The 12980-nt window shown below is 37.8% G+C and overlaps 2 protein-coding genes across 3 annotated transcripts in view; both read left to right on the top strand.

The window, feature by feature from the left end:
• Positions 1 to 6424, top strand: part of LOC121317574 (laminin subunit alpha-4-like) — a 41906-nt gene extending 35482 nt beyond the window's left edge. For both annotated transcript variants that reach the window (XM_041253658.1, XM_041253659.1), the window contains exons 35-41: positions 597 to 752; positions 1368 to 1527; positions 1867 to 1997; positions 2548 to 2641; positions 3272 to 3391; positions 3960 to 5884; positions 6339 to 6424. In XM_041253658.1, coding sequence (XP_041109592.1) covers positions 597 to 752; positions 1368 to 1527; positions 1867 to 1997; positions 2548 to 2641; positions 3272 to 3391; positions 3960 to 4105 — 807 coding nt within the window. In that variant the 3' untranslated portion in view covers positions 4106 to 5884; positions 6339 to 6424. The remainder of the gene's footprint in view (positions 1 to 596; positions 753 to 1367; positions 1528 to 1866; positions 1998 to 2547; positions 2642 to 3271; positions 3392 to 3959; positions 5885 to 6338) is intronic.
• LOC121317575 (tubulin epsilon chain-like) lies at positions 6392 to 12952 on the top strand. The gene is made up of 12 exons (XM_041253660.1): positions 6392 to 6482; positions 6738 to 6811; positions 7103 to 7155; positions 7519 to 7579; positions 7684 to 7799; positions 8438 to 8559; positions 8824 to 9011; positions 9570 to 9742; positions 10017 to 10157; positions 10420 to 10560; positions 12096 to 12270; positions 12629 to 12952. Exons 1-12 carry the CDS (start codon positions 6458 to 6460, stop codon positions 12785 to 12787), a joined length of 1428 nt encoding a protein of 475 aa, XP_041109594.1. The 5' UTR covers positions 6392 to 6457; the 3' UTR covers positions 12788 to 12952.
• Positions 12953 to 12980: the final 28 nt, after the last annotated feature.

The raw sequence follows: 12980 nt of genomic DNA, 5'->3' as shown, positions 1-12980 counted from the left end.
ACACAACAGGCCAGTTACATGTGTCACACAATTATTCCAGCTGTGGTTACTATGTAAAACCAGCAAAAAACATGGTAATTACCCAGTTATTACCACACATGTTTATAATTGCATTGAAGTGTTGTATATGAATACTTTTCCTGATATGCCTCAACAGCCCCTGTAGTAAATACATTTTCACAGTACACACTGATAGATCATTGACAATTCCTTCCATTACAGTTGAGTTTGAAAAATACCACCGGGGAACTACAGTATAATACTAATGTTTTAGCATGAACAAACCTTAACAGAACACCTGTATAAACAAACATGGATTTTAAACAAATATTAGTCCCACACAGTAGCATTCTGGTACTGATAAGGTAACATGTTTCTGCAATGGATTTGGCATGATTCTGAGAGCTATACTGAGGCCATAGGGGTGCATTGTGAGTTTTAAAACAGGGTGTTAAAAACAAGAAAGCATTAGTTAAGATATATTTTATGTGTCTTAAGAATAACAATTACATTCCCTTACAATATCAAAACCTCAGGTGGCAGTGATGTCAGAATTGAAGGTAATCAATAACCCCTTACTCCGGCTTTGTTTTCAGGTCATATTTACCCGTGAAAAGAACAAGGGGCTTTTAATAATTGATGGTCTTCGAGTGCTGGAGGATACTGTCCCAGAGGCTGGTGCTCCTTGGCATGTTAGTGGTGTATTCTATGTGGGAGGTGTGCCCCCTGGGAAAGCTCATAAAAACATACAGGTAACATCAGAAACACGCCTCCATAGATTAGTTTGAATGCTTTCCTCAATAGTGGGTGGGTGAATATAGAAGATAATTAATATAAGGACGTTTTTAATAAAACAAAATAAAGTTATGGGATAGAAAAACCAATGAGATTGTTTTTATATTACTACCATAGCATTATGGATCAGTATAAGTAAACAGATGTTACACCCAAGTGCAGGATAAAACACTAGGACAGTTTAGGACAGTTCAGGCTTTTCAGCTCGCATCGCAAAGCATTCTAGTATGTTTTACTATCTCGGGTACCTTTCACAGCAGGACTACACGTACCTGAATTGTCCCAAACTGTCCTAGTGTACATGGAGTCATATGGTAACCCTAGTCATATACACTAAGTTGTGAAAAGTAGGGATTGGGTTGATAATCCAAATAAAATGTACTAAATAAATAAATACATGAATTAATTAATGATGATGGTGATAGAGTAAAGTAACACAGGTAAGGTGTACAAAATGGGATATAGGTGGATTTAGTAACAAGAAAAGCATAAAGTTTTACCCTGGTATTTACCAGTACTCCACACACTTCTGTTCAACACTGTCTCATAATGTTCTGCATTTGTGCTTTCAGATCAATTCCGTCCGCAGTTTTACCGGCTGTGTGAAGAGTATCCAGCTGAATGGCCAGTGGCTCGCTTCAGTCTCCCATACGTTTGGGGTCACACCCTGCTTTAATGGGCCCACAGAGTCTGGAACATACTTCTCAGCTGAGGGAGGATATGTAGTTCTAGGTAATGCAGAGATATGTAAGCAGCACAAATATCTGCATAAAGGTTTTCAGCAGTTTGGTGAAGTGTATAATCTCAAGCCTGAAGAAACTCAATCGCACGTGTGTACAGTATCTTCAACATAACTGTTCTTTGCATACATTAGATTGTAGCAGCCCCAGGGCTCAGTTCATAAAAAAATTTAATAAATACATTTACAGTATGTATGGATTTATAAAAATAAAATAATATTAAAACATGCTTCATGTATAGGGCCCATGATTTGCATTTTAGCACATTGTTGTTTTGTAATAGATAATTCTAATCAAATTTAAAAATGATGGCGCCTCTAATTTTTTGCAGACGATTCCTTTAACCTGGGCTTGAAGTTCGAGCTGGTGTTTGAGGTGCGCCCCCGAGCCAGCTCAGGAATTCTGCTGCACGTTTACACCTCGAGTGGTGAATACCTGAACATGCACATAAACAACGGGCAGGTACGTATTTACCACAGTCAGTGAATACCTGCACAAGTACATATTTTCCACAGTCATTTCACAGTTTGCTATGTTTATACCACTCATGCCATTTACTTTACCATATGTACCTGTGATTTACTATGCTTACCTGTGCCTCAACATAATTTTACAATATTTTCACTGGGGTTTACTATCCTTTTAAGCCAGGACGAAAGGTATGTTTACAGCTAATACAGAAAATGAGTTCAGTTTAATAAATGTATATGAAAATCTTTTTTTTTTATTTCTTATCAAATCACGTTAATCATTTTGTGTTAATTTATATAGCTCATCTTTGTAATGTGTTTATTATTGTGCTAGCTGCTGTTAATGCCACACATCAACTGGTCTATATTGTCAGGTTATACATTTTTATTTTGCAAAAAGAAAAAAAAATATAAAACAAAACCTATGCACTCTGGATAACCATATCTTACAGTTTGTATGCATTTGAAAGCGAATCTACTACACTTGTGTTGTAGAGACTGCATTGTAAATGTAATGTTTTTGTATCCTTTCTAAATTGCAGGTGATTGTTCAAGTTCACAATGGAATTAGAGAATTTGCCACTTCAGTCATTCCAAAACAAGGTCTGTGTGATGGCAGATGGCACAGAATTGCAGGTATTGAATACTTGTTTCCCACTATAACCCACAGCAAAGCCCATGAGAAAGCAAGCAAACACAAGCGCAGGCCTTTTGTGTTTGATAGATGCTGGTAACAGAAGGATGAAGGTCAATTAAAGACATAGACATCTGCTTTGCCCCAGTAGCAGTGTCTCTACAGACCTGAACACACAAAGAATCTGGTAGTGGTTGCTCGTCTTGTGTAGTGTGTCCTCAAAGGAAATCATTTAGGCTGGTTTCGGCTGTCGAGGCAGAAGGTTTTTGACAAAGAGACACATAGTTTTCCAGACAGCCTTGGTGATGTTAGTTGAGCAATGAAAGGCAAAGATATACCCAATGTGTAGAAATGCATCTCTTGCCAAATATGTTGTGCTGTTATAGTTGCAGGACAAGATAGCAGCTAATGAAGGGTTGACTTCATATGTTTAAAAAAGAAATTATAATTATATTTATTTTCCTGAGAATTGTCCACCTCTATAGGAGTTACAGTCATTGTGTTTTGCTCCAAAGTATAAATGATAAATTAAAGATGTATAAGTCAGATAATATTACAATAGTTCCTATAGTCCTTGTTTCTGTTTCTCTGACAACTGTGTTCATGTGTCCTTTTTGTTTCCCCATCTCCAGTTATCAGGGATGCCAATGTAGTGCAGCTGGATGTTGATTCAGAGGTTACCCACGTGGTGGGGCCACTGAATACCAGAGCAATAGACAGCAAGGCTCCTGTTTTTATTGGGGGTGTGCCAGGCAAGTTGAATTAATTGTAGTCTGTTGCACTGTGGAAACATATTAGCAACACATGAGGTGAAAAAATCTGGAACAACCTGAACCTGCCAATAAATAACCATGTTGTACACAAGTGGAAAGTAGCATGTATTTAGTTATTTAAAAAAAAAATCCACTAAACAGTCCATAATCCCTAATACTCATTTATATACCAAGTAGCTTCCTTCATGTGGGGGCTTTGCACCTACAGTAACACAATAACAACGCTTTAGTCTGGATAAATACATGTTTTTAGCCTAGATTTAAAAATATCTACCCTGTTGCCACTCCAAGTAAAACTCAGTTTGATCTGGCACCATATAGCTTCTTTTTATCATCAGATTTATACCAAAAGACCATTAGCTGATCTCAAACTTTGGGCCAGAACATATTCTAGTAGGCAGAACTCAAATAGGCAGGGCCTAGATCATGGGCAGCATCATAAGGGAGGAGTAAAGCTTTCAAATAGAAGAGGTAATAAAAGCCTGTATAGTAATCTCAGAATTGGGTTCATGGGTTTCATTTGCGATGTTGTATTTTTCTGTTCCAGAATCTCTTCTCCCCCAGAGCATGCTCATCAGAACAGCCTACACTGGCTGTATGCGAAACCTCATGATCAATGAGACAGCGGTGAGCTTCAGTAAAGCAGCACTGGTCAGTGGAGCTGTCAGCGTCAACTCCTGCCCAGCAGCTTAGCAGCTTGTCACATCCACAAAGCAAAGACCTGCAGCATCAAAGCAGAACACAAGAGAGAAGCAATATGTATCTGATAGTATATCCACTGCCTTATGTAGTAAAAGCATGACATTGCATTGCCACTACGCTTTCTGTGAGAATGTTTCCTTGTAAGTTATTGTGGGTTAACCACTGCACCTGCCAGCACTGCTATCTGAATAACAGAACCCAAGACTAAGTGTTCTTCATGCTCTGGTTATACCACACCAGGTAGATTGCGCTGTCATTGTGAGGAACACTATCCAGGATGGCTTCAGGCTCTATTAACATAAACATGCCAACTGAAAACCTGTCTTTTTATTTATTTTATTCTATCACAAAAGTGCTCATTTGCAATCTCATTGTGAACACAAGAGTTCTTTATCATGTATGCTTATTGGAGGCCAAACAGTATTATGCCAAAAACAAGCTAATCCTTTAATTGGAAATAAAGTGACATTTAGATAATGCTTTGTGTTTTGAATGAATCTTCCAGACACAATCTACTCCTGTATTACACCGAATGTGTGTACTGTAGTATCCAAAACCAGTTGGATTATGAAAGGATCCTTGTTTTCTAATGCAATTTACTAACTGCGCTTAAAGCTGTAAAACTGCAAAAATATGTTTAATGTTTCATGAGTGTTTTTATTTTAATACATTTGGGGCTGTATTAATACAGCATGCCAGGAATTAAATCGATTAGTTTCACAGACACCTATCAGCTTTACTATTGGACTACCTATTGTCTCCTTAGATAAGGTAGTCAGGATCTGTGAAACCAGCAAGTAATGTCTTTCTGTCTCACAACTGAGGATGGCCCAGGTGCTGGTGTCTCCTACAGCCGTACCTGTATCTCTGGAAAACAAGTGTCTCCTACAGTCATACCTATATCTCTGGAAACACCATTTTCAATAGCATTGCGATATGCTCTGTTTGTGTTACTCATGCTTTCACAGGTATTTGCTACTTTGCAATTGTTTTTTTTTTTTTTTTTTTTTAATTACAGTGACGTTTAACAATAGTAGTTTACATGCTCTGATGTGAGGTGTGCTACAGGCATGAAAGTATCTTCTATCAAAGGAGGTGTTTAAGAAATGTATAAAACGCTCACTGCCTCACCTTCACAATTTCCCAATTAATACAGTGCACACCCGTGATGACGAGGAGGTTAAATAAAGCACGTGTACTGAACACAGATAAAAAGGCAAAACAAATACTAAGCACTGAGTGAATAAAATATACAAATGATCACTAAAGTATTAGATGACAGATCTGTTTGAATGCCTTACTGACTCTGTATTAAAGGAATGATAATCAATGTTTTAAAATCAATCCTATTTTTATCACTGATCTCATTAATATTGTGATACTTGGGGCATGCAAGTCAAACATACCACACTAGCTTTACAAAATGTACACTTCCTACTGTCAGTACTGGTATCACTCCATGTGATACAAGATTCCACACATCAGTGGTGTAGAGTTCCAGTTTTATACTGCATCTAATCTCACATGTGCAGTTTTGAAAGAAACACATATCAAACATGTATTTAGTTTAAAACAGAACGGAAATCTCTTAAATTCCTTATACTTCATTGGTAAAGCTCCCCACCCCCTCAATGCCCTTCTCCTGGCAATAACCAGCCAGCTGCTTCCTCTATTGCAGCCTCTAACATTCAGACCTGGAAGAAAGTGACTGGGTGAACTGAAGAATCCTGCTCGAGATAAGGCGAGGGTTTTCTTTACCCTTATATACAGGTACCATGTTTGAAATGAAAGAACACACTTGTTAAAATCATGTGTTTTACATTGAAGACCTATATAGTGAATGGAAGTGTACAGCAGCCCGTTCGTTACATGTCAAAAAGATCAGGATTATGTGTGGCATCGGGGCCGAATGGCCTGCTCTCGTTTATAATCTTTCTTATGTTCTTATCCCTTTTCCCTGTGCTATGCTTGACTGACAGGCTACACGGTAGCTATATACAGTACTGTATTATTATTTAGACTGCAGTTTGACGAAACCTGTGCTTAAATTAGTGTTTTTAGTGCCCCCTGGTGTCAAGAATCAAGTAGTCCAGCATTGGTGGTTTCTATGGAGACGGACGTCACTGTATCGCGACGACTAAACATGTAGTCGCTGTTTGACAGTTTCTTAGTCATTGGTAGCTGTATAGTTTCTTAGTAAACAGATCTTCTTGTGTTGCTGCAGAGAGCTGTATCCTGGGGTCGATGCAGCAAGAAATACTCGAGGACACTGGTTTGTAATTACAGAGCTAACACTTCGAAGCACACTTGACTCTACTGGGATAGTGTACCAGCTGTGCTAGGATGACACAATCTGTTGTGGTACAGGGTAAGTCAAATGCGTTTTATAAATGCAGTCACCATTGATTACACCTGGGTATAACAGCGATTTATTAGTAGCGGGTAAAGGAACATTCTCGTACCAGTTTATCCCATGAATTTGCCAATCGAACGTCCCGAAACTGCAGGCACCCGTACTGTAGCTGTACTGAACTGTAACTAGCATTTATGTAAAACATCAACTCTCAGAGATTCTCACTAAGTTAAGGCTGTGTTCGCAGTAGCGGTTTCCTTTTTTTCTCAGTTGGTCAGTGTGGTAATCAAGTTGGCTCTCGGTTTTGGGACCTCGCTTTAAGGGAACATGCAAGTGTAAATAAAGTAAGTAGTAAATGTATTTACTGTGTAAATAAATATACATGTGCTACAAACGTATGAACTGTAATTTTGCCAGAAGTTTATTATTTTAAACTATATCAGTAACTTACAAAATGTATGAAGATATATGAAACTATTTTCCCTGCTTGAAATGTAGAGGTTGATACAATACTTCTTTTTTAAAAAAAATGTTGGAAGTAACACCATGCATATCCCTCTACACAGAAAAGTTTACAAGGAAGGGTTAACTACATTTAGGATCTGAACGTGACTGTGCTTTCTCTCCGTTTCTAGAAAGGAATCTATGATGAAGCTTTAAGTAGTTTCTTCAGGAATGTTGATACCAGGTAAAGTTTTACTGTATTACATTGTGGCTCTCTTTCTGATCTGTGTAGTGTACTTTGAAATGAAAAATTACTAGGACTTAGTGACTCACAAAAAAGCATCAGTGTGTTCCATTTTGAAATATACCTTGTAGTGCTTATTTGTGGCATGCTGTTTAAAGATTGGTTTGAGTATGACTTGCAGCTGGTTTCAGACTGGCAGATCCTGATGTTTGTTTTATCTGTAATCGGGGGCTGTGAAACATTTTTTTAGAAATGCTTTGGGGCATACAATTGATACAGAATCATTTTTATCTGTTAAATGATCGCTACCCTAATCTTTTTATATAAATCCTAATTTAATAGAACACTGCTTAATCTTTTTAGGAGAAGTGATGAGGACAATAATGATATTTCTGGAGGAAAAATAAGATCCCTAAAAGCCAGGGTAAAATATAATAAATTATTTACTATATATCTTCTTTACAATGAATTTCTTTTTTTATACATTTTAGCATAAGCTTATGATTTATGTATATAACTTTTCCCAAGGCTGTTCTGATTGACATGGAGGAAGGTGTGGTTAATGAAATACTTCAAGGACCTCTGAGAGATGTTTTTGACAGTAAGCAACTCATTACCGATGTATCAGGCTCAGGCAACAACTGGTGAGATATCCACATTACAAGGGTTAACTGCATCCTCTAGTTTAGGGGTCTATTCAATTGGTGGCAAATCCAAACAACCCATAACTATTAAACACTCAATTCAGAACTACTAAAATATACAAGAATGCAGTCCAAATACTGTGGGGTATAGGACATTTGGAACTAGAATACAACCCCACAAGTAATCCACTAGTTGTAATATGCTTAGTAGGTTATATTGAAATATATATTGTCACATACGGTTTTACCAATAGCTTTTATGTTTATGAAGATTGAACCTTAAAAGCAAATTCTCAACAACATATTTTTAAGAAACTGCAGTACACATAAAGCTAAACTGGGTTCATATAAATGTGTAAAGGTAGATATTTATTCATTATGCTTTCATTTTCATCAGAAACAACAGGCATCATATCCTTTTCCAAACCTCCAACTTTTGTGGTTACAGTAACTAGTGCACCCCCATGGTATCACCTATTTAGATATGAAATTGTTTAATTGAATATAGCTTTGTTTGGGCTGTTTTGACTGAAATTGTATGATTATAATTTCTCCTTTTGACTGAGCAAAGAATGTGCTTTGGGAGGGAAGTCTGCTTTAAGGAAAATGAATGAGCACAATGTCTTTCTGTTCTACAGGGCAGTAGGGCACAAAGTGTATGGCTCCACATACAGAGATGAGATTGTGGAGAATCTGAGGAAGGCTGCAGAGCACTGTGACTGTCTGCAGTGTTTCTTTGTTATTCACTCCATGGGCGGAGGTGAGTTATGTGAAGTTCAGTTTGGAACACATTGGGGATATTACTCTCAATATATAATTCCTCACTCCATTGTCCTCGACCTCTGACAGAAGAGTTCTTCTGCTCTACTGGCTTTTAACCTGAAAGATTAGACGTCACAAATCAATGTGACGTCAGTTGCCACGTTGTTAGCTACAAATGTCATTTTTCCCTTGTCACCTTTTACTAGTGATCAGGACATGTATGCATGTGAGAAAACTGTATTTTCTGTTTTCTGTCCAATAGGCACTGGCTCTGGTTTAGGTACTTCTGTTCTGAACGTGCTTGAAGATGAGTTCCCCGAGGTTTGCAGGATAGTCACTTCAGTTTACCCCTCTGCTGAGGACGATGTCATCACCTCCCCCTATAACAGTGTTCTTGCCATGCGGGAGTTAACAGAGCATGCAGACTGTGTACTACCAATAGAAAACCAAGTGAGTAGGAAATGGAGACATAGTACAGAATTAAAGCCCTGCAATGTTGGGTCAGTTTCCCTCATGATATGTTACAGCAACAACTTTGGTCAAAGGGGATTACTTTATATGGGCAACTTGTTATAATATGGGTTTATTTATTTATACTGATTTTATATGGGTACTTATAGCTGTCTATGAGAATTAAAGTTAGAATAAATGGAACCGTTCTGATTTCACATCACACCCCCAAATCCAGACTGCCACATTAATATCTCTTTGTATAGTGCAGTTCTAAATGTTAAATATTAATTTGTGTGATTTTTATTTATTTGTATTCCTATAACATTACTTCTTTGACTCATTTTAAAATGGTAATACATTTTTTTTTACTGCTGCATTAGTACTGACCTGTATAAAAAGAATTTGCCTAGCTTGCAGCACAATGTTTTTTTCAGTAAACAAAGCCAATGTTGCAAGAGTTTACAGTATGGCATAGAATATGTGTCTGTGTGATTTATGCACAGTGACTTTTAGTGGTAAAAGGTTTAACTTCATTGATTTTGTACCACCTTACAGTCCTTAGTTGATATCGTCAACAAAATTAAGCACATGTCCCATTCTGGAAAGCTGGGAGCTGAAATCAAACAGAGCAGCACTATAATCTCTGGTCAGGGTGGAATCAAAGGCCAGGAGAAACCATTTGATGCAATGAACAACATAGTGGCAAACATGTTACTCAATTTAACCAGGTAGGGTGGACACATCTAATTCTTTACTGAGAAAATGATCACATTATACAAAATCTGTGTTTTGTTTTCACGGGGTAATACTGTACTGTATTTAGAGGCTGATGTCAGCAGTAACATTTTTAAAAGTGCTTCAGAAAAATGTCTAACTCGGCAATCAGATTTTCCAAAGAAATACCTTGAAAATATGTAATAGGGGTAGATTATCTATAAGAGAATGATAAAGAATCTGTTGAGCAGCTGATACAGTTAGTGGTTTTTTTTGTTTTATTTACAGTTCTGCCAGGTTTGAGGGCTCCCTCAATATGGATCTCAATGAGATTACTATGAATCTTGTTCCATTTCCAAGACTTCACTATCTGGTTTCCAGTTTATCTCCACTCTACACACTGGCAGATGTTAATGTTCCTTCAAGGAGGTACAGTACTTCTCGAGTTATTTTTATTTCTTGACTGTTTATTTGTGTTTTCAGAAGTTCAGGATATTGGGTTTGAGTTTGGAAGTCTTCCATGGGTGCCTATAAAGGACTCTTTCAGCTCCACTAAACAGCACTCATTTAGCAAAAAAAAACACTCTCTGTTTTGTGAAAAAAAAGAAAGATGTTGATTTATTAAATTCTTATTATAGTTTGTTTTTCTCATGCAGAGACATTGCTAGTTTGACCCGTATTCTGTTTGCAGGTTGGATCAGATGTTTTCTGATGCTTTTAGTAAAGATCACCAGCTGATTCATGCTGACCCAAAGCACAACCTTTACCTGGCCTGCGCTCTGATAGTGAGAGGGGATGTTCAAGTTTCTGATCTCAGAAGGAACATTGAAAGGTGAGACACAAGGTTTCATTATTTTAGTATGGTATCACAGGAGAGCACATTTGAGTGTTTAAAAAATGAACTACATTTGTCATATATTTAGTAGCAAGTAGTTGCATCCTATGCAAAAGCACAAAAATAATTTCCAGCTAGTTTTACTTATTGCACCCTGGAAAGCATTCCAATCTGCTGTAAACTAACAGTGCCTTTCAGCTATAACAGAGCTCTTGTGATGTCTTTGTTGCGGGTCGAAACAATAAAAAAAACTGCTCTCCGTCTGGAGTGCAGGATGCACCCTATAGCCTGGATGTCATCGGTTCGAGTCCGGGCTATTCCACTGCCGACCGTGGACGGTAGCTCCCAGGGGCAGAGCACAATTGGCCGAGTTGCCTGTAAGCTCCCCAGAGCTGCATTGTCCTCCGAGATAGCTCTGAGGTGGCTGCATGGTGGGCCTGCAGTGTATAAAAAGAAGCAGTCGGCTGATGGCACATGCTTCAGAGGACAGCGTGTGTTCATCTTCGTCGCTCCTGAGTCAGCATCCAGACACATCACTGCATTAGTATTAAAATACATATACACATGAAAGTTTGTAAGTAAATAAGTATATCGAGCAACTATTGATTACCTCACCCTATTGTAGTCCTTATTAAGTCTATGCAGATACTTGGAACATTTGAGCGATTCTCTTTAACGTGTTTTAAGTTGTTAGTTATTATTTTAAATGAAATAAAACCTTGGTAATTACACAACACTTAACAAAGCGTTCCCTCGATTGTGCTTGTCTGCATAATTGTTGAGTACCAAGCAATAGCAGTGTGACTGTGATTTAATAGAGAACCTGCTGTGATCAGATTTACTAAAACCACTCATATTTTATTAATTATTTGTCTTGTTATTCTTTTGTCTGTTTGATACAAGTTAATTTTGAATTCAGTTCCTGGTATGTATTTTGCTCGTTTCCATAGAAATGCATCATCTCAGCAGTGAGTTGTGGGATTGTAACCCTAAGAAAGATAGACAACTGTATCTCCCAGCATGCTTAGCAGTAGATAATTCAATCAGTGGGATCAGCTATTTAGGTAGGCATAAGGAAAAGTCACATCTATGTGACAACAGTTTGGCAGCAGCTGGCAGAAAAGTAGTAACAATTTCAGTGGCCTGGGTGGAAGGATCGTTTCCTTCCAAGCTACTTTTTAAATCACTCAGTTCTTAAGTTAAAAGGCTCGTTTTATGCAGGCAACTGCAGACAAAAAATACAGTAAAGGGAATTGCTCAGAAAAAGAGTACCTGCAAAACCTTGGTCTTTATTAATTATAAACAGGAGTCTATTTTTAACACAAGGGCCCCCACTTTGAAGCAAGTGCAAAGGCAAAAGCTGTTTTTCTGAGAGTAATAAAACCGTTGTGACAGTATAAAACTACCACGAAAAATAGAAAGCCTCAGTGGTTGGACTTTTCAACTTTGCTTGGACTGCTCCATTATCCTGAGTGGTTCCTTGCTGTTTTTGTTCTATTTGTTTGGAATATTTTTCTATTTTGTTTATCCAGGTTGAAACCTTCTCTGCCATTTGTGTCCTGGAACCAGGAAGGCTGGAAGACTGGCCTGTGTTCTGTGCCTCCAGTTGGACATTCCCATTCCCTGCTAGCTTTGGCAAACAATACCTGTGTCAAGTCTACTTTCATAGAACTGAAAGACAGATTCATGAAACTCTACAAGAAAAAGGTATAGTGCAATGGACAGCATTTTGTTCTCAGCATTGACATCCTCAACACAAAGCATACTGGGTTCAGTCAGTGTCATTATTTAGATGTGCTACTATTTAGACCAGTTGAACAGACCCCCCTGTGTCAAGTAAAGTCATAAAAGTGACTGACCCAACTGGTATTTGATTTCAACCGGTTGAAAAAAAATTCATAGTGGTTGTGTCCTACAAACAACTTTAAAATACTTTGCTTCTCTGTTCTAGCCTCAGTGGTTCCTGAGCTATATGTACCCTCAGAGTTGGAGGGCAGCTTCCCTTGAAGGCACTGTCCACTTTTATAAATTCTAATCTGCTTTCATTCTTATTTTGTGATCCCAGGCCCACCTTCACCATTACTTGCATGTAGATGGGATGGAGCAGAGCTGTTTCACAGAAGCAGTCTCATCCTTGTCCTCTCTCATTGAGGAATACAATCAATTGGATGCAACAAAGGGTTTACTGATGACAGATGCACAAAGACTTAATATCGCTGTGTAAGGTATCTTCTGCAAAATATGTTTTTAGTATTTCAAATGTTATTTTTCTATAAAATAATTGTTTCTAATGACACTGACAATGACTTTCAGAGAAATGTAAAACGTCAGCTGACAATCTGACCATGAAATTGTGTGTAAATAAAGATATATTTATGTTTAAAAAGAACCTAATTAAGTTTTTTTTTCAGAACCCT

The sequence above is a fragment of the Polyodon spathula genome, chromosome 6 (assembly GCF_017654505.1).
Source record: "Polyodon spathula isolate WHYD16114869_AA chromosome 6, ASM1765450v1, whole genome shotgun sequence".
Lineage (NCBI taxonomy): Eukaryota > Metazoa > Chordata > Actinopteri > Acipenseriformes > Polyodontidae > Polyodon > Polyodon spathula.
The sequence above is the reverse complement of the archived record's forward strand: the minus strand, read 5'-3'. Positions and strand labels throughout refer to the sequence as shown.

What these genes read in the sequence shown, in the direction of transcription:
- LOC121317575 (XM_041253660.1), top strand. Translation starts at nt 6,458, where the DNA reads ATGACACAATCTGTTGTGGTACAGG. An exon ending in TCAGGCTCAGGCAACAACTG is followed by an intron (nt 7,800 to 8,437) that starts GTGAGATATCCA and finishes TCTGTTCTACAG; the next exon opens with GGCAGTAGGGCACAAAGTGT. An exon ending in ATGTTACTCAATTTAACCAG is followed by an intron (nt 9,743 to 10,016) that starts GTAGGGTGGACA and finishes TTTTATTTACAG; the next exon opens with TTCTGCCAGGTTTGAGGGCT.